General features: G+C 41.8%; 1 protein-coding gene across 4 annotated transcripts in view; it reads right to left on the bottom strand.

Annotated features, from left to right (window-relative positions):
• Positions 1-26,329, bottom strand: part of LOC148521486 (uncharacterized) — an 89,154-nt gene that overhangs the window by 43,530 nt on the left and 19,295 nt on the right. For 3 of the 4 annotated variants that reach the window (XM_088475183.1, XM_088475181.1, XM_088475180.1), the window contains exons 3-10: positions 25,232-25,335; positions 20,262-20,325; positions 11,669-12,829; positions 6,549-6,641; positions 4,666-4,776; positions 3,054-3,105; positions 2,519-2,693; positions 1,532-1,624 (exon numbers count right to left, since the gene is read on the bottom strand). In XM_088475183.1, the coding sequence (XP_088331309.1) occupies positions 1,532-1,624; positions 2,519-2,693; positions 3,054-3,105; positions 4,666-4,776; positions 6,549-6,641; positions 11,669-12,829; positions 20,262-20,325; positions 25,232-25,335 (1,853 nt within the window). The remainder of the gene's footprint in view (positions 1-1,531; positions 1,625-2,518; positions 2,694-3,053; positions 3,106-4,665; positions 4,777-6,548; positions 6,642-11,668; positions 12,830-20,261; positions 20,326-25,231; positions 25,336-26,329) is intronic. The other variant, XM_088475184.1, reaches the window with a different exon arrangement.

Here is a 26,329-nt window from a genome sequence, read left to right on the forward strand (position 1 = left end):
ACTAAATGCATGCACTGGGCTCAGTGTAGCCACCTCCATTGTCTCCTCACTACTGCAATACATGTGCTGTTTACCATCATGGTATATTTAACAGGTCAGGGAGTAATCAGCCCAACTTGTGTCATAAATAAGGGTATCTACAGAGACACAGAAGGATATGAAACAGTCAGGTAAAGTAATACTAAAAAGTAGGACTATCACAAAAATATACATACAAAATGATATATCTTTCTTTTAAAGAAATATATAACTATTAAATGACCCTTAGTAACTACTATATTTTTTCAAAACACCTTTTGCTTGGCCTTTCTGAAAAAGATGATAAAGGTACCAGTTGGGGATCAGTGGTGCACGCCATCCGGGACTGCAGAGGAGAAGGGTGGATCTCACTTCTGCGGGAAGGACTGAATATCCCCCTGGCCCCGGGCTTGATAGGCCCTGAAATTTTTAAGTTCTGGAAGGCGGTCTAATCTTTCCACACATGTATTTGTATTGCCAATTTATTAGGTGTAAGTGTAAACCTGTATATTAAATGTGTTTGTGTGAAATATACAGTGTTGCACTATATATTGTGCACTTTCTCCTTTTCATTGTACTTATGGAAAAACTGCTCCATGAATGGAAGGAGAATTATAAAGATAAGCCGGCAAGCCTTAAAGTTTAAATCTTGCGGACTGTATTTCTATTTATTGGGAATAAGGAGAATCACTTTTTCTATTTTTCAGGATGCTTTGCATTATCTAGAGTAATGCACTATTGTTTTTTATTCGTGTATTTTTTCAGTGGCCGTTTTTTTTCAAGATTTTCCACAGCGCTGAAGCAAATAGTCACTATTTATATAACTGTGCTGGATTTGCTGATAGAAACATAGAATTTGACAGCAGATAAGAACCACTTGACCCATCTAGTCTGCCCTTTTTTACCTTTTGGTAACCAGTTATATTCTTATAATATTCTTATGCCTATCCAAAGCATGTTTAAATTGATGAAATGCTTTATGTATAGTACACACAGCTATACTGCGTACTGTTATTATCTTCAAGGGAGAAACATTCTCAGCAAATCAGAGGTGCAAACTGTATCCCATTATAAATATAGGTGAACCTGACCTCTGCCACTGTAGATAATGGATAATTCAAGGGGATGTAAAGTCTGTTCATCCTACCACAATACAGGGAACACCCTTGTAAATGTGCCTTTTCATCTGTTTATCTCATTTACCTCAAAATACTGTCCTGCACTACAGTGCAAAACTAGGTGTACCATTATAGTTATATATACCTTACTGCTTTTGTGCCCATTCAGCTCATACAGTAACAAGGAAAAGCCCTCATCCACATAACGCCATCCTTAGGGCTAAGTAAACTTTGCACCCCAAAACATCACTACCGTGGCCACATATCCACACGTTTCTCATATAACCAAATGAGCAAAAGAACCTCAGTGTCTTATATTCCTTTAGGAACATATTTGCGTTTTGAAGGTCTCATTTATCACTACAAACAGGTAGCAAACTGTTTCTGATACTTACTCTGCGGAGTTTGGCGACAGTTTCCTCCAGAATCGCCCTTTCAGTTGCAAGGTTCTCCATGATCCGCCTGCTCTGCCCTTGTTCAGGGGAACACTACAGAATAACAAAGAAAGCTTAGAAATGACATTTCCCTCAGAACCCATCAATGGTATTCACAGCTGCTCCCTGAAAGGCTCTAAATATATCCCATTAAAGGTATAGAACATGAACCAAGTGCTGCCACCTCACAGCGGTTGTGAAGAAAATGAAGTCTATTTGTGAAATTGGCCAGGCAGCCCTAAAAACAAACCTAAAAATATGTCCTTTCCCGCCTTCTATGCCATTTCTATTGTTACACAGGCTGCAAAACTAGACGTACTACTACGCCTACTCAATATCTTACAAGGGAGAACTCCACACTGCCCAATTCAAACGTTAGCTGTGCCGCAAACTCTGCCCATTCACTCCATAAACCAATGCGCTTTAGCAGAAAAGACAGTAGGTGCACTAGCCCAAACAGAAGGGCATTGTGCTACCAAAGAAGCATTTTGTACTGGACAGTGGCCAAGTTGTAAGGGCCTGTAATTGCTGTATGAGTTATAAGACAGCTATGCATGTTCTGTTGAAAATCAAATGGATAAAAATATGCTTTCATAATTAAAAGCTACATTTGTAGGTTGTCAATTTATTTTGTAATATAGATACATGCAATTTGCTCATCATCCTCAGTTTTAAATAAAACCTGTAAAATTGAATATCTGACCTGGTATCCAGTTGCTACAGATTAAATAATGGATTCCTTCTGAATGAAAGGCATGAAATACTTAGAGGAGGCATAGGAACAAAATAAATTGAACAGGAAAGCCGCAAGCAGGCCCATGAAACACAAGTCTGACTTGTCAGCCATAGGCAGTAATCAGTTTTATTTGTATTTTCCCATAAAGGGTTATTGGATCTTTACAATGTAATCATGGAGGACGTAATCATTGCTGAATGAATGTACAGTACCAAGGAGTCATTGGGAATGCCTTTAGCAATACGGCTTTTGGAAGATTCAACTGATTTAAGTGGACTTGAACTCCAGCGTCTGGGGCTTCCACTCCTCCATTCAGTGTTGTTGAAAGTCCTATGGAAGTCCTTCTCATCTTCATCATCTGTGGACACCTTGCTGGAGTCAGCGTATCTGAGAGGGAATGCATTTGTGTGACACAAGCAATAGTGTATGAAGGCTATTTCAGTGATTATTTCCAAGGAGGGAGAGACGGAAAGGGAGAGAGACTGCACTAATGCTCCTGGGCTGTTCTAAGATAGGGATCATGAAATAAAGCATGTTTTACATCTAACCAGTTTGTGTAGTGATTTGTATGGTTACAATGATAGACTAATATGTTAGTAAGCTTTTGTAGTGGCATAAACAGCATATAATAGGGACACTGTAAAAGGGAATGTAAAATCATGTAAAACATAATAAAGCCATAAGCAGCCATCCAAAATACAGCATAAGATATGTAGCAGTTTAGGAAAATGTATTTACTGAACTTACCGGCCACCGTCACGACTACTGCGATGGTATCGTCTGGTGTTGTTACCAGCATCTGTGCAAGAGATAAATACATGAGCTTTCTGAACCTTGCTGTCAATCATTTTTTACATTAAAGTCTAATAATGGGACTATATATTGTTTATCTAGCAGCTTATATCTTTCTACGTACAATATCTCATATTTGCGGGTTTGCCATACTGAGTAAGCTAATGGTACATCTATGTACCCAATGTGAATGATTACTGTGGATTTTGAGGTGAAACTCAAAGGTGAATGTATTGTACATGTGAAGATGTCACCATAAAGGATGACAATGACATAATCCCTCTCTCATTTAAACATTTTTATTTTCTCCCAATGTATTCCTCATATGTTTCTCATTTATCATTCATATACTGTATATATTACAATAAAGGGCCATTGTGTTCATATCAAGTGAATATTTTTTTGTAACTTATGCATTATTATTGGCTAGATCAGGGGTAGGCAAAATACGTCCATATGTGGCCCATCTGGTAATTGGGACCAGCCCGCTGCCTCTGCACCAGCTTAATGATGACCGCAGAGTGAGGCTACATCTTCCAGCACACACCCGTGCCTGGGAGAAGCAGGGATGAAGAGTGCGAAGGGGCCATGGAGCGAGATATTGGAGAAGCCGCCTCCTCCTGAACTGGTAGCAATTCTCCACTCATCGGGACAACTGACGACACTGTAACACTACTTGCTATCTGTCCTGACAGCTGTACAGACAAATTGTGCCCCCCTTGGTTAGCTCCTGTATGCCACCCTGGGGCAGCTCGAGAGAGAGAGAGAGAGATCGAGAGAGAGAGAGAGAGAGAGAGAGAGAGAGAGAGAGAGAGAGAGAGAGAGAGAGAGAGAGAGAGAGAGAGATCGAGAGAGATCGAGAGAGATCGAGAGAGATCGAGAGAGAGAGAGAGAGAGAGAGAGAGAGAGAGAGAGAGAGAGAGAGAGAGAGAGAGAGAGAGAGAGAGAGAGAGAGAGAGAGAGAGAGAGAGAGAGAGAGCGCTCCGTGTGCCCTCTGGTAATTAGATCAACAGGGAGAAACTGATCAGCGGCACTTGGAGACTTTACGGAAGCTTAATGTGACTTTTCACATGGATGACCAATGTTTCGGGGCGCACATGCCCCTCTGTACTCACCTTGACAAAAGGGCATGTGCCTCCCAAAACCTTGGTCGTCTATGTGAAATGTTACATGAAACTTCTCTAAAGTCTCCAAGTGCCGCTGTTCAGTTTCTCCCTATACTGACAATGGATTGCATAGAAGTCCCTCCCTGGTGATATGAGGTGCCATTCACACAGGAGAGTGTATGGAGAGGGTGTGGGCTGTAGTTCATGCTGCAGTACTACATACTAGTAGCCATCAGAGAGAGATGTATGTAGATGGAGTGGCTGGGAAGCGTGTACAAGACTGCAGGCATCTTTGTCACTGTGTATGTTTGTCACCTGCCATCTAGTGCAAACAGAAATTACAGCCTATTATATATGAGCCATAGTGTCATCTTACAGGGCATTGTGATTACTACCTATTAGTGTCTATATGGGTAACCTGAATTTAGCCTACAGTATCTAAGCAATGTATGATGTGTCACCTCTTTTGCTGCTGCTGAGAGCTTTTCGAATGTGATCCCGCACCCTCTCTGTAGTCACAGAGTCCAAATCACTGTCCACAGTCACTGCATCAAAACTCTTCACAGCAATGCCTTTAGGAAGACAAAACAGCAATGTGCATCAGGCTGCAGACTGGAACGACAAAGCCTAGTTACCACAAATACCAGCTAATACCATGGACATGTACTCCATCTCCTTTAACAGTGAATCTTCTTTTTACAGAGCTTTTCGGTATAATTCACTCATGCTTCATTTTATTTAAATATTGCTTTGTACAAGTAAGAAACACTAACTGAACGGAAAAGCATTAACTTAACATTAACCTAGTGATCCAGAACTTAATTGACAAATTTAATTGGATCTAAAGCTGTTAGGGCAGCACAGTGGGCACAGAGGTTAGCATTACTGTATCATAGCCCTGAGGTCAAGAGTTCAATTCCTGACCACGACACTCGGTGTGGAGTTTGTATGTGTTCAAGGTGCTCCTGTTTCCTCCCACACTCCAGCACAGAATTGCTAGTCACATAGGAGTTGATAAGTAAATTGTTACAAAATTATAATGTACATTTTCCTTTATGGACAATTTTGCTTGCAGTAAGAAATAGGAGAATATTTTCATGAGCACTGCAAGTGATGTTGTACCGAGGGGACCTGACAGCAATTTAAGATGATCTTGTACAAGGGTGAATTTAAATAGATTAAATGGCAGATGACAGGTGACCTGGATAGCGCCACCCAGGACTGAGCTAGTAAATTCAACAGTTCACATTTCTACCAAGGACTATGGGCCTCTATATCAATGAGTTTTATCATACGCAACAAATTTTAAAGCTCGTTGCATATGATATTGGTGCTCCAGCCAATCAGCTCCTAACTGTCATCTGTTTGAAAAATGACAGTTGGGAGCTGACTGGCCTGAGCTTCATTTATCATCGGCAACAAGTTTTAAAACTCGTTGCGTATGATAAAACTTGTTGATAAATGAAGCCCTATAGCATTTCCTGAGACAAAGTATTTACCACATATTGGGGCAGATGTATTAAAGCTCTGGAAAGTGATAAACTGTAGAGTGACAAACGACCAACCAATCAGCTCCTAACTATCATTTTTCAAATACAGCCTATAACATGACAGGTAGGAGCTGAGTGGTTGGTTGTTTATCACTTTCCAGAGCTTAATAAATCTGCCCCATTGAATCACAAATATCACTACAGGAATAGGCATCTTGTGTGAGCTTGACACAGTTTTATCTGGCATTAAACACAGACCTGCATTTTGAAGTGTGGTCCATTATTTATAGCAGTTGCTACTGGCAACTACTGTTCAAGAGGTTTTAAAGGACTTAAGGGGAGATGTACTAAGCCTTGGAGAGAGATAAAGTACCACCCGATGAGCTCCTAACTATAGTTTTACAGGCTCGTTTTGAAAGAAAAGTTAGGAGCTGAATGGTTCGTGCTTTATCTTTATCACCACTTTATCTCTCTCCAAGGCTTAGTACATCTACCCCATAGAGGTAGTGTCAGACTACATTTTCAGAGGAAAGCCATGTAGCGGTAGGTTCCATGTATGTCGGGGCAGGGTTCAGCCATCAGGCCCTCAGTAACACCTGCTCATAGTGACAGTCACTTGTGTGCATCTGTACAACATATTCACATAGCACCCGCAGCAGGATAATCCATAACATTACCATGTGGACAGTAAGACAAATGAATTGCAGACAATCCAGCTGCTGTACAGGTGAGCTGCTTATGCAACAGAACAGTCCATCAATGCATGTACATTGTAGAGGTGAGTTTGGGTTGTAGGTGGCATAAGGTTAGCATATTCCACAAGCCACCGACTATCTACAAAATAATATACATACCGGCCACATGTTTGTAAACAGCAGAACCCGTGTTTACTCCCCTTAGTGATGATTCCGCATGGACCTGATCTTTAGCTTGTTCATTTATACCTGCTAAAATAAAATAGTACACAAATGTCATCTATGTACCCAACACCTTAAGTTGCATACTCCTATTATAATATAAGACTGAATCAATTTTTTTATTTAAAATTTACTACTGAAATCAAAGTTGTTCTGAATATTATAATCCCATCATTTTTGTGTAGTACATATTTACTGTACTCTCTCAGTTTCACATCAGGAATAATATAGAACATGAAACTGTAACTTAACTTAGGAAAACGAATGTAAGGAACAGGTAGCACAGTAAATAAAAGGATGATTATTCATATATTAGTATGATTAGCAGGAGAGTTATGAGGAGAAAAAGGGATTATGGGGAAAAGAATACAAATAATGGCAACGGTACTAAATTGTGAGCTCTAGCCGCATTATAAATATCAGTTGTACTACAATAGTATTTTAATACATTCACAACTTTATATTTATATTACATAAATACAAAAGCAAAAACAAATATATAGTATTAGATTATTTTTAAGTGGACTGCAAAACCCATATATACATCACATTCATGGCAAAGATGCAGCACGTCTGAAAGACATGGTATAGAGATCTGCAAGGTTCAAAATTGTTACAGAAAATGAGATACGTGTATTTTAAAGTGATGAGTTTAACACAGTACAAGTGGCAACATCAATATGTATAGAGATGATATCAGTTAATATTGGATTATTACAAAGATTTTCAGACCACAAACTACCAGCAAGAATAAATGTAGAAAGTGGGGGAGCAAGTAAAACTTGTAGATTTCCATAATGCCCTTATGGTGGGTACACACTATACAGATATACAGTATCTGCAGATGATGGTCGTTCATACACACTGAACGGCCATCATCTGCGCCTGGCCGCGGATCCTGGCAACCGGGGGGCGTTTCGGGGGCGTGTAATCCGCACCCCTCCCCGCGGCTGCCGCTGTGGGTGTACAGGCGGTCTGCAGACATATCTGTTCATCGGCTGTGCAGCACAGCCAATGTGATATGTCGGTGAACGATGACGTTCACCGACATATTGTTTGAACACACTGGCCAATGGCCAGCAGATATATTGGCCGATCAATTGATCAGCCAATATACAGTCAGGTGCATAAATATTGGGACACTGACAGAATTTTCATATTTTGGCCTCTATTCACCACCACAATGGTTTTGAAATGAAACAAACAAGATGTGCTTTAACTGCAGACTTTCAGATTTAATTTGAGGGTAATTATATCCAAATCAGGTGAACGGTGTAGGAATTACAACAGTTTCTATATGTGCCTCCCACTTTTTAAGGGGCCAAAAGTAATGGGACAAACTAAACAATCCTAAATCTAACTTTCAGTTTTTAATACTTTGTTGCAAATCCTTTGCAGGCAATTACAGCCCGAAGTCTGGAACGCATAGACATCACCAGACGCTGGGTTTCATCCCTGGTGATGCTCTGCCAGGCCTCTACTGCAAATGTCTTCAGTTCCTGCTTGTTCTTGGGGCATTTTCCCTTCAGTTTTGTCTTCATCAAGTGAAATGCATGCTAAATCGGATCCAGGTCAGGGGATTGACTTGGCCATTGCATAACATTCCACTTTTTAGCGTTAAAAAACTCTTTGGTTGCTTTTGCAGTATGCTTCGGGTCATTGTCCATCTGCACTGCGAAGCGCCGTCCATTGAGTTCTGAAGCATTTGACTGAATATGAGCATATAATATTGCCCGAAACACTTCAGAATTCATTCTGCTGCTTTTGTCAGCAGTCACATCAATAAATACAAGGGAACCAGTTCCATTGGCAGCCATACATGCCCACGCCATGACACTACCACCACCATGCTTCACTGATGAGGTGGTATGTTTTGGATCATGAGCAGTTCCTTTCCTTCTTCATACTCTTCTCTTCCCATCACTCTGGTACAAGTTGATCTTTGTCTCATCTGTCCATAGGATGTTGTTCCAGAACTGTAATGGCTTTTTTAGATGTTGTTTGGCAAACTCTAATCTGGTCTTCCTGTTTTTGTGGCTCACCAATGGTTTACATCTTGTGTTGAACCCTCTATATTCACTCTTGTGAAGTCTTCTCTTGATTGTTGACTTTGACACATATACACCTACCTCCTGGAGAGTGTTCTTGATTTGGCCAACTATTGTGAAGGGGGTTTTCTTTACCAGGGAAATAATTCTTCTGTCATCCACCACAGTTGTTTTCCGTGGTCTTCCGGGTCTTTTGATGTTGCTGAGCTCTCCGGTGCGTTCTTTCTTTTTAAGAATGTTCCAAACAGTTGATTTGGCCACACCTAATGTTTTTGCTATCTCTCTGATGGGTTTGTTTTGATTTTTCAGCCTAATGATGGCTTGCTTCACTGATAGTGACAGCTCCTTGGATCTCATATTGAGAGTCTACAGCAACTGATTCCAAATGCAAATGTCACACCTAGAATCAACTCCAGACCTTTCACCTGCTTAATTGATAATGAAATAACGAGGGAATAGCCCACACCTGTCCATGAAATAGCTTTTGAGTTGATAGTCCCATTACTTTTGGCCCCTTAAAAAGTGGGAGGCACATATAGAAACCGTTGTAATTCCTATACCGTTCACCTGATTTGGATGTAATTACCCTCAAATTAAATCGGAAAGTCTGCAGTTAAAGCACATCCTGTTTGTTTCATTTCAAAGCCATTGTAGTGGTGAATAGAGGCCAAAATATGACAATTCTGTCAATGTCCCAATATTTATGCACCTGACTGTATCTGTCAGTGTGTACCCAGCTTTAGTTACAGTTAGTACCAGCAATAAAACATAAGCAGAACACTGTAACGCTACTGCTTGAAAATGGTTATAGTTATAGTAACTGAAATGTTCTTAGTGTGTGTGCAATATGATATGCTATTGTTAGTACCTGTACGTCATAAATGTGTTTCAAGTTTGCAAAATGCTAATTAAATTGCTTATAATATAGAGAATGCAGTGGTTAGTCTGAAATATATTGATGACACTGTGTGGGCTACAATATAAGTATTCAATTGCTTACATTATATAGGATGTAGTCAATCATTTGAGATATGAATAAGTAGAATCTACAATGTGAGATTAGAATTGCTAACTTGCAATATAAATAATGTAAAGGATAGAATAATAGAATGCGTAGTTTATAATACAGGTTGTTACAAAAAAAGAAAACAGAGACAGACGTCACATCCCTGCATAACTTACCATAATAAAAGCACCACTTAATGCTATGGAGCACATATATATTACACTCTGAGTTTTAAATACATTCTTACATTTGTGATGCTTAGACTATTTTACCTGTGATGCGACTATACATTATGTGGACCCTGCCAGCACTGGAGAGGGAAGTGGTGAATACAAAAAGGTAATATTTAAAGAATTTCTAAAATAAACAGCTAGCATTGTAGGAATATATTACCACTAAAGGAAATATTTATTAATGCTGTCCTTTTTATAGAAAGGTAAGGGATTCACCAGTTTCCTGTTCTTATGTATATGAAGACTAGGTGGCATATGTGCTCGCCGTTGTGTGCACAGAAATAAACGCGTATATTCGCCTGAATGAAAAGTTGAGCACATGGTGCAGTGCACCAGTCTCCTATCTGTAGGCTTAGTCTGCTACTTATCATCATCATCATCAGAGTACCTTGCAAAGCCTATGGCAAAAGATGTCTCAAAACAGGCGTATTCACGCATCTGTCCAACTCTGCATAGCCGGCAGTTCTGTTGACACGACCGCACTGAACTTTGCTGCATGAGTAAACCCTGTTATATCCCAGTAATGCCTCTGTATTTCAGTTGCATCTCCCCTTACAACTGCAATGACTCTGCATCGCCCATACTTCTGTACGCATGTTCCAGAGCAGGTACAGTATAAAAACACATAAGATAAAGTTCACCAACAGGCGTGCCGTCAACTCTGCACATCCACCTAAAGCTGCCAATCAGTGCTACCATTTGTTGTAATTCACTCTGGTAATGAGTAACTTTGGTACTCCATTATTTTTATGAATTTAACTGTCAAATGGGGCCCATTTATCAAAGGGAATTTGAGGTAAATTTGGTTTACCTCAAATACTAAGTATCCCCCGGATGTATGAAGGACGGACCGCAGCAGGTATCTCCTGCGGGTTTCCGATACCTGCTGCGATCCCACCATTGCCGCTGGCAGCCGCCTCCCCCATAGGTTTCTATAGGGGATGTGATGCTGCCAAATGTATCAAAATCGGGATATTGGCACCAGCAGCTAACGCCATCTGAAGATAGCGTTAGCCGCTGTAGCCTATGGGGACTTACCACATATCAGCCGGCGGAGGGATCTCCCTGATCCCTCCGCCAGCAATGGGTGCCGCTCATGTGCCGTCCTTCAGAGCCCGTCACACTGCATGTGCCAGATCATACATTCGGCTGCTATGATCGCATTTTGCAATGCGATCGTGGCCGGTACTGCATGCCCTGATCGCATTGCAAAATGCGATCATTAATAAATGGGCCCAATCTCATGGGATGCAGCAGCCGCGATGTCATTCCATGCAATCATGCAGTCCTGCTCCGTCTCTGGCATATTATAAGGAAATCTGTTCTGCTTGAATTTTCTATCATCCGTCCACCGGGCAGTGATGTAGCTGTCTCTGACCGCCAACATTATGTGGCAATTTTGCACCCAGAATGCAGTGCAGAAATCAGCAGTAGCAGGGGGACTGATGACTTGTTCTGCCTGAGACATGCTCGGGGGATAATACTACAGTGGGGACATATGGACACTGGGGGGTGGGGATGATATCTTTGGAGGATCTGTTGCCATTGGGGGTAACATAGATCCCATTAGGCCAGCAGTGATCGATATAACATGTAACAGGTAACAAATTTAAATGTCTAAGTAAAAGTGGTCTTTCCTACAACAAGGCTCCTCATGACTGGTCCTCTTCATAACACAATCTCTGGCCAGGCACATCAGTATGGTCAGTCTTTCATATAGATAAACAATACAACATATGCCTACTCTATGGGGTAAACTCAATGACTTACTTAAACTGAAGTTATAATTTGTTTGTGTTATTTCTCTTCCAACTTTCTCACTGGATAATACTTTTCCTGTAGTCTCGTCCTTCCTGTCCATATGGCTCTGAGGCACATTGACGTCTGTCTGCTGAGAGACAATAGCCGCATTCTTGTCACCTTCTTGAGTGTGACTTGAGTAAACATTCTTGGAGTGTTGTGATGATGCCCACCAGCTTACATCCAATGTGTCTGTACAGGAGCCCTGTCTGCTGCTGTGAGCTCTATTCATCATATTCTCTGTCTTTTTACATTCGCTTTTACTCTTGTGGTCAATATTTTCTTTAGGAATAAATGATGCTGCCCCATATGAAGATACATCATCAGCAGGTTTCTCAGATAAACATGGATCTAACGTGTAATCAACCATATTATCCTGCCTGACAGACTGATAATCATTGATTGATTGTGGAGCATCTGTCCTAATAACGTGGCCTCTCTCGGTGGAGCTGCGAGCATGAAGAGCAAGCTGGGTACCAACCAAGTGACCTCTGAGAGAACCTGGGCATTTCTGGTGCTCATCCCCACCTATAGATGACAAGTGGCTTGCAGCAGAACTCCTTTTCTCCAAACTGAGTAGGTTTATTGGCTCAGAAATATTTGCTTGGCTAAGTCTGGAAATTCGTCCCCCCAAAGACTCGACACTATCTCTTCTATTCTTGCTGTGGCCTGAAAGTTTGTCTTCAACACCCATGGGTAGAGCAGCCTGCAAGTCATCTTCTAACTCTTCTTTGAACTGTTGCAGGATGTCTTCTCTTCTTGCTGTGTTCAGAGAGAAATTATCTGCAGTACTGCCCTCACCTAATGGAAGTGATAGAGCTATATCTTCAGAGTAGGCTGCCAAAGTTTTTCCATCACTGTAATGTACATTCTCATTGTCCCTGCTACTTGCTATTGGTTGTACCATGCCTTGATTGAACTTAACTACAAAGTCCTCAGTACACACGCTCTCCGCAGAGTTGGTGTCACTCTGGTACCCATGGCCATCTGTCTGTTCGGATCCCAGGAGCTGTGCCAGCCTCCATTTGTACTCATCTTTCTTACTTTCTGTATCTCTCTTTTGTTCACTAGAGTCAAACATATTGCCATCTTTAGGCTCCTGAGAAGTGACTTCATGCAGCTGCTCCTTATCTGCACAAGAGACGGAGAGGGTAGAACAATAAGTCGTTTTGGCTACAAGTCTTTCAGGTATAGACTCACAATATGTAGCATCGCCCTCCCCTTCACTTCCTGCCCTAATAATCTCTTCCCCCGGAGGAGCCGAGGACAGAGCAGTGCAGTGAGTTGTACATGTACAGTACTATATAAAATACTTTGTACAGTTCTATTTGGCATAATATAATTTGGGGGCACAACTGTGATCATAATATGTACATAGTTAAATGAAGTGGCAGAGTTGGGTGGTTGATGGCGGATATGATGATGTGGGTGAAGATGGTGGGACATCATATGTAGAAATTGGGGTACATGATGATGAGGGGGGAGGATTGTTAAGAGGGATGACATGACATTAGTGCTAGAAATGCTCCTGGATGGTGCTAGACATTCCCCTTTCTGGATTTCCCTCTCTAGTGCACACAATAAAATATGCTGCACACTCCGAATGCATTTATATCCTTGGTATTCTTGCAAAATACATGGTAGAACGATGATGCTGAGGTTAATGAATGCAGCGTATGGTCCATCAGTTAGAAAACATAACACCTGAGTACTCATTTTTCAGGTGCTCAAGATCACAGAGTCTGTCTACTACATTCCACCTATTAGGTCCTGTGTATCATATCACCAGTATTATTAGAAGTAGCAGAGAACATTTTGGAAACTGTTAAGCCTGATGAAGGGAGAGGGTCCCAAAAATTGCTCGCCAGTGCAACTATTCATTATTATTAATGTTGAGTAATTAGGGCCACCAAAAGAAACGCTAGGCCACAGTATGCAGGAAGTTTGGATACAAGGCACAGAACAGAGCATGGCATACCATGTTGGAAGCGTGGCTCCTTGCCAGAGTCGTGTACTCGTACTATGCACACAACCACCAATGCCTTCTCTGCACCCCTGGGGGTAATAAAAGAAGCAATGCTATATAATTATGTGTTTAATTTTTAATTTTGGAAATCAATATAAAGTAATGTGTTCCAAAAATATGTTAGCCGGTGCAACTATTCGTAATTACATGTTGTGCAATAAGCCCTTTGTCTTTGTATCCATAGACATTCCTAAGCGGATCCTTATTTGGGTGAAAGAAAGTGATTGGCCAGAATGCCATTACCCCTGGATCCTATTTAAGTACTTCTGCGGTGAACTCTTAGTAAACGAAAACCTATATCTGACATCATATCTTGCACAATAAATTGTTAAATTTCACTAGCAGGACTTAGCCTTCTCCTGTCTTCCTGTTTGCTACTACAAATGTATTTTATATATGCCTTAGCTTAGCTATTAAGGGACTGCATGCACAGGTTCTCAAACTCAGGACCCCAAAAGCTGCATACACACACAACGATTTAGTTAATGAACGATTTTAGTAAACGATTTTCTCTCTTGAAAAAATGAACTAAAATCGTTTACTAAAGTTGTTCATTTGCTATGTTCATTTAAATATAATGAACGATTTTTTAGAACTACAAACGATTTTTGCATATTCCCTTACTGAAAATCGTTGAGTTGACAAGTCTGACTGAACTACAAACGTGAACGCGCATGAACGAAAATCGTTCATCGTTTGACTCAGAAAGTGAACGATTTTTACAAACGATTATCGTTTCACGATAATCGTTCAAAAAATCGTTGTGTGCATGCAGCTAAACAGTGAATGTTTTCCAGGTCTCCTCACAGAATTACAAGTGAAATAATTAGCTCCACCTGTGGATCTTTTAAAATGTGTCAGTGAGTAATGAATACACCTGTGCACCTGCTGGGTGACCTGTAAAACATGACCTGTGTGCATTAATGTATTTTGTCCCAATACATATTCAGAAAACTTATTTTCAACATGAATTTTAATTAAAAATATAACATAAAATTGTTTAATCACTTTGGGTAAGCAGGAGTGGCACGTGTTCTCATACACTAGTAAAGAGACGAGTATTCATCAAGTTCCGAAAAGTGAACATTTTTGGAGCTTTACTGCAGGAACTTAGTGGCAAACGCAAGATTTCTAGAAAAGGTGTTTTTTTTCCCAAATACTTGATTTTAGAGCAAGTGTAGCAAGCCCATGAAGAGGGCATAATTAGCACTTAACAAGCTATAGTCTGCCTCATGTGTAATATGTAATACTTCAAACATATACATGGCCAGCGACCACAGTAAAGCCGGCCACACATCTAAAGATTATCTGTCCAACTAGCCAACTAGTTGATTGTTTGGAATGAAAATCTGTTAGGTATGAAAGCAAATAACAATCAGCAATTTGCTCCCAAACGTCGGAAAATGGACAAAAACTGTTGTTTGAACAAACTGTTTAGATAAAACATGTAACAAACTTGTCTGACGACCATTTTCATCTGTTTTCTGGCATTTAGGAGCAAATTGCTGATCATCATTTTCTCCCAAACGTTACCAGATTTTCATTCCAACCAATCAACTAGTTGGATGGTTGGATGAAAGTTGGTCTAGTGCACAGGTTCTCAAACTCGGTCCTCAGGTCCTCAGGACCCCAAACAGTGCATGTTTTGCAGGTCTCACAGAACCACAAGTGAAATAATTAGCTCCACCTGTGGAACTTTTAAAATGTATCAGTGAGTAATGAATACATCTGTGCACCTGCTGGGTGACCTGGAAAACGTGAACTGTGTGGGGTCCCGAGGACAGAGTTTGAGAACCTCTGGTCTAGTGTGTGGCCAGCTTTAGTCATTACATGCGACATGATGGCCAGCCTTCCTGAGCTGATGAATTTTTTTTTTTTCAGATGTGGGCACCATTCCACATTCCAGGTCTGCTCGGCGAAGCAAGTCAGAAAATCTTGGGGACAGACAGAAGAACCTAGCTTCAACCCTGGATATATATGTACACATTGGTCATTTTATACACTAGATAGTGTATTTCAGTGTTTCCCAAACTCATTCCTTAGGGAGCACTAACAGTGCATGGTTTCCATTTTTTATGTTGGTGCACAGGTGTATTCATTAATGGCTGACACATTTTAAATGATCTACAGGTGGAGCTAATTATTTCATTTGTGATTCTGTGAGGAGTCCTGGAAAACATGCACTGTTAATGCTCCCTGAATAATGAGTTTGGGAAACACTGGTGTATGTAATATAGTATTAATAATTACCATTATATATATTTATTAGTATAGGTGTAGGGCAGAGAGTCTGAAAAAATGAACTTTCTGTATAAAATATTTATCTTATATAAATAATATACTGTAAGTGGCCAGGAAAAGGTGAAATATCCCATAATAAATATACATACACAATATAACTAATAGAAGACAGAACTGAGCTTTCAAAGCACACATTCTCCCACCAAGTTAAGATGCCTGTCTCTTCTTGCTGGCAGCTGCTCTCTGTCCTCTCTGGTATAGAGCGCTGACTGAGCATGCAGATCTTCACCACAGCAGACTTGGGCCCGTATTCAATTTGAGGCGAAAAGTCCAGACTTTTCGCCTGCTGGGCTTTTCGCCTCCTTCGCCTGTTTTCCAGGTGGAAAAGTATCGCGCGCATGCCCGCTAGTCCCCGAAATTCAATTCCAAAGTAGGCGAAATCGTGAACAGGCGAAACTTGGATCGGCGAAAAAATACGGGAATTTTCGGGAAATAATTGGAGGACCCCCGTAAAAGATGTCCAGACCTCGGGAATCACTATGGGTACCCCCATTTTTGCTTGCAGAAGAAAGTCGGCTTTTTAAATAGATGCGGCAGGTGGTTATTTTTCCCGACATTGAAGAAGTAATGCAGAAGAGCACTTTTTTTTTTTTTTCATTTTTAAAAGTGGTTCCATCAAATTTGGGGTACATGAAAATGGGAGTAGGCAAACTTTTTTATTTTCACCCCAAAATTTTGAAAACATTTTTTTGGGGGTGTCCCGATTTTTTTTTTTTTTTATTTTACATTTTTTTTGCACATTTCGTTTTAAGGGGGAATTTTTTAAGCCTGCACCTTAAAACCCCAAATCTGCACTTTTTTTCACCTGCTATTGCTAATTTAAAAATTATCCCTGTTTTTATAAAAAATGACCCTTCATCCCATTTACGAAAAAAAACGGGAATTTTCGGGAAATATGCCTGGGACCCCCCTAAAGATGTCCAGACATGGGGTATCACTATGTGTACTCCCATTTTTGCCTCCTGAAGGAAGTCGGGGTTTGTAATAGCCGCACAAGGCGCAATTTTGCAGCTATGAAGAAGTGGTAAAGAATAGCACTTAGATTTTTTGGGGGGGGGAAAATAACTATTCCTATCAAACTTGGGGTACATGAAAATGGTAGTAAGCATTTTTTTAAGTCCCTAAAGTTATTTTAAAAAATCTGCAAAATTGCACTTGCCGCTTATCCCTGCAATGAAGAAAACACCTGCCGCATACATGGGGACTCGACCTGAATTAATTTAGATACTTTGGCACTTTGTTTCCCAATTATTATTTTTTTCACCCCCAAAATTAAACAATTTTTTTGGGGTGTCCCGAATATTTTAAAACTTTTTTTGACGCAGTTTACCTTTAGGGGACTGTCTTAAGGCTGCACGAGGGTTCCCGCAATGTTGTACCCCAAAACCGCCTACGATTCATAGTCGATACTTTTTCGCCTATTACATTGCATTGAGTCTTCCAAATTGAATACAGGGTAAAAGCCAAACAGGCGAAAATGACATCATCGGCGAAACATTTTCGCCGAAAACAGGGGAAAGTGGAATTTTCGCCTCAAATTGAATACGGCCCTTGGTAGGAAAAGCTGCTGCACTGGAGATAGTTCAGTTCCATCCTTTATAATGCATGTTGTAGCTGAAGCACTAGTAAAATTCTATTATATATTACTGCTATTGTGGTTATGACTTGAACCGCTGACTAGGGGATTTCTGGGAAACTGGAAACCTCCCCTGCATTTGCCTACGGAACGGACACCATGTTAGCTGTTGTGAGAACTGACTCCATCTGATGCAACTCGCAGTGAGACAGACACCTAAATCACGTGGGTCTATCGCAGATAATCAACAATAGGCCCCTAAGGGAGGGATGTACTAAGCACTAAAATGCGGTCAAACCTCAGAAAACTGCCAATTTCAGAGGTTTGCCATCATCCCATATTTCCGGAGATTCTGCAACAGGCAATGCCATTTATAGCTGGCGCTTCCTATAGAAACCTATGGACTTCCAACTGCCGTGTATGCATAATAGAACTCTTGGGTCATAAACCCGGACACGCTCGCATCACGAGGGACAGCTCTTATCGGAAGAGCTGGGCAGCACAGACGGTGTAATGGTAGCATTACTGCCTCACAAACATGAGGTCATGGGTTCAATTCCCACCATGGCCCTAACTGTGTGGAGTTTGTATATTCTCTCTGTGCTTGCGTGGGTTTCCTCCAGGTACTCCGGTTTCCTCCCACATTCCAAAAATATACTGGTAGGTTAATTGGCTCCCAACAAAAATTAACCCTAGTGTGTGTGCGCATGTGATAAGGAACATAGGGCCTGATTCAGAGCCGGACGCAATTAGCGCTCGCTCGTCCAGAAAAAAGGGGTGGCTGTTCAAATCAACCGTTCGCTCTTTGCGGTCTTTTCACGCCTCTAGGTCTGAACGAGCGAACAAAACTTGCGGTCGTTTTTTGAAAAAATACGCCCCCTAGCCGCTCGCATCCTACGTCATGTCCGCTATTTATTAGATTAATCGAGTACATCGACCAGCGTATGAACTGCTCGCTATTCTTGGGGTTGGTTTTTGCTACCACAATTTTGCGAGCAGTTCTGGCTATAAAATAACCCAGTGACGTGGTCAATGACGCTGCTGTATTAATTATGCACACCCATAAAACGCCCGTTTTGACCTTTAAGCACGCCTGCGTTCGGATCTCCACTCCCCGTTTTCAAGCACCTTCCCCTGTTACCACCCACATACGCCTACTCCTGTCACTCAAATTATCAGGCATTCGCTATTTTGCGAGCACATGAATTTCGACCGCACTGACTGGTTCGCGCATGCGTATAACGATCCGTACGCATGTGCAGTTGGGCAAACATCGCTCGGAGCGAAAGAGCGGCCCTGAATAAGGCCCATAGATTGTAAGCTCCACAGGGGCAGGGACTGATGTGAATGGCCAACTATTCTCTCTGTAAAGCGCTGCGGAATATGTGTGCGCTATATAAATAACTGGTACTAAATAAATAATAAGAGCTGTTCAGAGGGTAATTATTTCTAATTATTCATGCATACGGTGTCAATAAAAGACGCTATGCATGCGATAAGGAGCGGAATGTGTCATCCTAAGTCTTTTGTACAATATTAAGATTAATTTCTTAACTTACTCTTTCCATCCAAGCTTCTTATATCTCCTGTATTTTTTGACTGTTTGTTTTGTACTTTGCCTATTGGTCCTCTATGTCCAATAACCCAGCGTATACCATGCTGTATTTCCCCTCTGAAAGGCAATGCAGAATTCTGTGCCACCATAAACTATTATAATAATAAAATTGACGAGACAGCAATCTATCCATCCACCAAACAATATCACCAAGGTAATTATCCACCCACACACAATGAAGGCTGGCTTTTTGTGGGGTGCACCAATGCGAAAAAAAATATTATTAAAAATACAGTCGATCACTAGAACACATGACAACACTGAGGCAATTTATCGCCATATTGGAGGCAGACATTTAGTAGTTTGCCGCAATACTCGTTTTCCCTGCTGCAGACAGGGCAGTCATTCTGTGGGCTAAAACAATATTCATCACCGTACAGCCACTGGGAGGTGATTCCATAGTTGTGTGGGCGGCGATAATTGACGAGCGCCCAGTTTTGCAATTCAATTGTTCTGGGCGTTAATTAATTATCAACTTCTTCACGCCTTTTTAGATTGGGTTTAGCCATGTAAAATGGCTAAACCCATCTGAAATCCTGTTTAGGGCGCCCTAACCACATGTTCTCTCACATTTGCCAGCGCCAGCAGCTATCGAGCTCAGACCGAGCAGCATTTGAATTGCTCCGTCGGGCGCATTAAAAAATAGCCGCTGGCTGAACAATTGAATCGCCCCCTATGACTATTAAACAAGTAGGTGATCACCTTAACCAACACATAGGATGATTGGTACACTGTATAAAGGAGGTTTTAGAAACATTACTTATTTCCATTCATACCCTTAAAAAAAGCCCATACATTTTTATGCTGTCATTTGCAATTAAAACATGTGCTAGGGTGTTACTTCCCATTCACAGCCAAGCAGTGAAGTCACACAGTACACTATTAACTAATAAAGTGATATTCAGGTGATATATGAAAGTAGACAGAGACAAATCAGAAACATGTACTGATAAGTAGAACAAGAACCATGCTCTGTATAGCGATGGATCTTAATCATATGGAGGCTGTCACATAGAAAATTAGAAAACACACACAAGGGCCTTACCAGGTGCACTTTTGTCTTTGGTGTTGTCAGTGTTTCTTACAGAAGCCTTGAAGCTGGGCTGTGACTGAAAAAAATAATAGACGGGGAAGGAATCCTCTCTAGGGAACGATTACTTCTTTACAATTCAGGGAGAATACAGAAGCTGTATACATTACTACACACAAACAGTAGGATGAATGTCTCTCTGCGCTCCTAGACAGCCAAATATGAATATTGCATCTTTAGCTTCATTAGGTTCATTGTAGATCATCACATTAGGAATTTCTACTGCAAAGCTTATAAATCAATAAACTATAAAGGTTGATGCCATTTGTAGCATTTTTGTTTCCCTACCTGACATCTTTATTGAAATTTGACATCACAACAGCATCATTGCCATCAAACGACTGAGATCTCTGTGATAACTATATAGTCCTAATAGAAAACTGCAAGAAAACTAAGAAAAGGGGAAGAAATAGTGGACAGGAGGTGCGACCAAGACTGCAGGGTCCCTCGTAAGGGTTCCATTAGCCTTAACCTAGAACCAAAAGCCTATACAGTATATGTAAGGCTATAATGGATGGCACAATTACATTAAGCCAATAATAAACCCCCATGACAATTATTCAGCACACTAGTTACCTTCTCATTTATTATAATCCTGTTCATTCTTTTTAATTCACTTGTAGTACACAAAGGAGAATTCTGGCACCTAACGATGATCCATCTGACAACTTAGAAACATTATTTATTTCTTCCTATATTTATTTAATCATCTTGTTAAATGAAAGTCTCCCTGGGGATTAAGTTGTATATGAATATTAAACATTGAAAAAACATTTGGTTAACCCTCAAACAAAATCTATGAAGCCTGACACATGAGCACAGATATGAAGTACAGCCTCCTTTCCTGATACCCTGCGTAGCACTATCAGGACAATATGGAACATACGCGCTATACAGTGGCTCATACACATGGGACGATGTGCTGTATGAACGATATTGGTGAAAGATTTCCCTTGAACTTTCTGTAGTGCAGGACAAACGATATTGGGTGTACACACTGATGGATATCTTTAAAGATATATTTCAGTGAAGTCATCCTGCCACATCTCTGAACAGGCAATTCTTGACGATATCGTCAGATTGGCCAGCATGTACAGACGACAAAAAACATTGTTTATGACCAGCAGGAGCGTGCATTGTTGGTTGTTCACTGCATACACGTTGAACGATATCGTTATCATCCTTATCGTTCATAAAAAGCATCTAGTGTGTATGCGGCTTAAAAGGCTGGGCAGTGCATCTGGTGCCGTTGTCCAAGGAGCATGGCAGAGCGGACACCACAGCTTTTGGGGTACCTGGTGGGAAATGGTGTGGCATGCCCTGTAGTCTACAATCTCACAGACCCCAGGTTTCGGACTTGTGAGGCTATCTCAGTTTATTGACGCCCATTCTGGAGTGAGTAGAGACTATGCTGGTTTATCATTTATTACAGTTGCGGCTTCAAATCCATCAGTCAAAGTCACCGATCATTGGCGACTTTGACAAACGGACAGATAGTAAATTTAGCACCATCAAGCCAATAAGTTGCTGAGTCCCATATATAAGGATCTAGTCAAATCACCACCTGTAGCTCAATCTAGCCAGAGATAACGCTGTTCATATCTATCAGAGTCAATGACAAAAGCCTTATGAGGGCCAGTATTGTATATGGTGGGAAAATTTTTCGGCCAATTGCTTATGTCACGACTGTAGAAGGCCTAAGGTTGATTACAAGAAATACATTTTTAACCACTTAACTGATGTGGTCGTAAGGGATGCGAACGCAGCCAGCTGTGCTTCAGCTGACAAGGTGCGACCGCACCACCCTGCTGTGTTTTCGAAGAAGAAATTTGTTCTACACATGTGCAGAACAGATCTCCTCTGAAACGGGAATTTCTGAACGGTTTTGCTGGAAAAATCGTCAGTTAATTGGTTAATATATAACATCAAGCCTATGTGTCTCCATTACTTCACACCAAGCTTGGGGAGTTTCTCCTCCCCTTAGCAGATTCATTCCACTACTTTTGTCTGTCTAGGGAACTTATGTTTCATGGTATGAAGCGCTTTACTCATAAAATAACTTAGCATTGATTGACTTTCGACCCTACCCAAAGCTCCTAGCTATTTTGCACAAATGGAAAATCAATCATAAACTTTGGTCCCTGGTGTTTGGGCTGAAATTGATTGTGGCCAGGAAGCCTATATTGGTCATTTGAGTATTGGCTGCTGTACTAAGTACTCCAAAAGGGGACAGGATTCCATTTTTAATTATAATCCGGGGGTGAATTGAATGCCTGCAAGACATGGCTGCTCTCACACACAAACATTCACTAAGTGGAGCCTTAACTTCGCAAACATCAATGCTCTACCCAGCTCAGCTGCTGGGTCAGTAGCTGGTGGATTTAATCAGTACGAAAGATCTTAATGCTCTGCTCACTGCCAAAGGACAGATCATGATAAGGGAAGGTTGGAGCTGCACAATGGCGAAAACACATAGGTCCGTGAACTTATCACGGATCCTATGTGTTTTAGGGCAAATTATCCTATTTGTTCGTCCAAACAAATAGCATAGGGTGGAAAAAAAAGGAGACTTATGGTCTTACCTGGTTAAAACCATTTCTTCTGAATCCATAGGGAACACAAGCATTGACCATGGGTATAGGCTGGAGCAGGAGAAGTCCAGACATCAACTAGTTAAACATTTTCTCCCAGCAGCCTCGGCTCCTCCTCCCCTATACCCCAAGGCAGGACAGTTTAGTTAGCAAGCCCAAGGCAGGAGCGAGAAAGAGGAGAAGGAAGACCGACACACATAGAGGTCTGAAACACCCCGAAATGCTAAAAGGAGGACCGGAAGCAGAGTAAATATTCTGCAAGCCAGGCGCGTCAGGGTGGGCGGCCTGTGTCCCCTATGGATTCCAAAGAATATTATTTAACCAGGTAAGACCATAAATCTTCTTTTCTTCTACATGCCACAGACCATGGGAGGGACGCGCCGGAGCTGTGCTGACAACCCTTCAGCTACAATTACATGCACAAACAACATTCAATGCTGTAACAATGGCCACTCGGCAAGAAGGAGCTTAATGTATAACCTGACCACAGAGGGACCACAGGGGGAGGTAAACAGGGAGACAGGAGCCCTATACTACTCTCCAGAGACTAACTGCAGCAGGCACAGATTAAAATGGCTGCACAGCATCTCAGAAGGGAGAGGCGAGAGGGAGGATTATCTCTATGGCATGGCTTCTGCAGTGAGGGAGGACGCCAAGGGAGCGGGGGAGGAGCTAATGGGGAAAGCCTACCTTCCCCTTGCTGAACAAGATCCCTCAGGGCAACGGCTGCTCCAATAGAAGCGCCCCATTGCATGTGCCATGGTGGTCTAGAGGAGGCACTAGACGGCCCGGGTGGTCTCCCACACCGATGGTGACAGCCGCTCTTACCTTGTGAGCACTGTCCGTGCTCCACCCCGACGTCCGGCTGCGGATCCCTGGTGTGCACCGGGGCAGGGGGTCGGTGGAGCAGCAGCATGGGCGCCTAGCACTGCACACTCATAGTATAAAAAAAAGAAATAAAAAAAAAAAGAAAAAGAAAGACTGCTTAAAAGCAGTCTCTAAAACAGTGCCTGCTCCTGCAAGGCACCAGACTAAAACTGGCCTGCTGGAGAGAAGGAGAAATCGGGGCTGCTAGGAGAAAAAGTTTAGCTAGCTGGTGACCGGACTCTTCCTGCTCCAGCCAGGGGCGGAACTAGCGGCAGTGTTGCCAGTGCCTTGCACTGGGGCCCGCTGTGGTGCAGGGGCCCATGGCCGCCAGCATCAGACAGTGCCACTGCCTGCCGACCTGGTCCCCATTAAGTAAATGGTTGGAGCCAGAGCGGGTCTGCTTCGGCTCCAATATGACAAACACTCCCCGCGGCCCGGCCCCTTGTTATGAAACGGCACACGTGACGTCACTTGCGCCGTGTCATAACAAGGGGCCGGGCTGCTGGAGGATCAAGAGGAGCCGCGGATCGAGAGGAGCAGAAGAGGAAGAAGGAAATAAGGTAAGTAAGTGGCGGTGGTATGGGGGGGAGGTGAAAGAGGCTGAGACACACGCTGGTGCTGGGGGGGGAAAGAGGCTGACACACACGCTGGGGCTGGGGGGGAAGAGGCTGACACACGCTGGGGCGGGGGGGGGGGGGAGAGGCTGACACACACGCTGGGGCTGGGGGGGGAAAGAGGCTGACACGCTGGGGCTGGGACACACGCTGTGGCTGGGAGATTGAATGAGGCTGACACGCTGGGCGGGGGGGGGGATGAATGAGGCTGATACTGGGGCTGGACAGACTGGATTTACTGACTGGGGGGGGCAGTGAGGGGTGGTGAAAAAACAAGGCGGGCAGCAGGACAGACACTGGATTTAATTACTGGGGCGGAGTGAGGGGTGGTGAAAAAAATGTTGGGGTGCGGGGTGCCAGGAATGGGTGCAGGGGGGCCCAAAGCATATTCTTGCACCTGGGCCCACCACTCTCTAGTTCTGCCACTGGCTCCAGCCTATACCCATGGCCAATGCCTGTGTCCTCTATGTCATGAAGAAGAAACGGGGATTATCTGTGAAGAATATCAGGGCTAATTGGATACCGAGTAGTTTGAAGAAACGATGGAAAAATGGTATATATCAAGATGATTTTTAGAGCCTGTCACAGTGATTTATGTAAAATAAAAAACAACAACTGTGTAGCAATATGAGACACCAACTTAAATGTAATCATTTTACAGAATCTATTAAGGACGGTACTAATTCAAACATATTCAATACCAGTGAAATTAGTAGGATTTTAATTTCCTGTTTGAAATAACCAGTGTGAGCTATCTCAATATAGATGTGATCAAAAAGAGAACATAGCAGATTCTCAAAATGATTTGATGACTAGGCACTTGAAAACTGACCCTAGTTTGTGCCATCCCTACCTGTAGCTGGTCAAGTTGTTCATCAAGAGCATCCAGCAGGTAATCACAATGGTCTCTGTGTCTTTCATCTGACCTTTCAGGGGACAAAAGGTGCATCTGAAGATCTATAGTGGATTCAAACACATTGAATAGCACAGGAACAAATTAAGCAAAGTCAACCGATAACAAACCAAATTGTTGTACTAATATGAAGAATTATTAAATGTTGTAGGATTACTTATCAAAATATGATTTCTGCAAACCATTTAGCTATGTGTGCACATCAAAAGGTGCAAAAACAATAAAAACAATCATGCTTTGAAAATAAGTGGTACTAAAACATTCCCGGAGTATGGCATAGGTCTGTTTCATGAAACTCACACGAATGCGTGCACTCGAGAATTCTCCAATCCAACTAAAAATGTCTAATCGTGGTACTCGCAGCGGAGGTTTGTGAATTGACTGTCAAATGCAATGTGAGAGAACTGCATTAAAAAGTGAGGAGACCATCCTGGACCCCCCAAAACTGCTAATTTTGTCAGCAAGACCGTATAGAACTCTGTTTGTGGACGTACAGAGACTACTGTAGGTTTATAAGTGGTGTCAAATGGCCGATGTGTGCTTTTTTAGTAAAATGCAAAAAAATGTTAGAAAGCAAACCTTTTTGTTTAATCTCAAAGGAATTAAACGAAAAAAGGAAAACAAAAATAGGAAAAACAGTAATTTTGAGGAACTTGTGGGCACTTTGAAAAAAATTATATATATATATATATATATATATATATATATAATTATTTTTCAAATAAAAGATACTGTGCTAAATTTTGGGATGCCTAGACTAACGAAGAAGTTGATTTTGGGGTAATTTGATGCCTTTTTTAACCCCAAAAAAGGACACATAGTTATTGGACTAATTAAGACAATTGGAATCCTCCAATTGCCTAATTAGTCATTAGGGGGGGTGTCCAAGGGGTTCAGCACGGTGTCCCAAAATTTTAACCTTAAAATAAAAATTTTCCTTTCCATCTCTCACCACAGGGAGATGCGAATGGAAAACTGTGAATTAACTGGTTCAGTGTGAGTTACTAATTGGATTGGAAAATTAATTTGCTATGCGAA

The sequence above is a fragment of the Taudactylus pleione genome, unplaced genomic scaffold, assembly GCF_031769625.1.
Source record: "Taudactylus pleione unplaced genomic scaffold, aTauple2 ptg000162l, whole genome shotgun sequence".
NCBI lineage: Eukaryota > Metazoa > Chordata > Amphibia > Anura > Myobatrachidae > Taudactylus > Taudactylus pleione.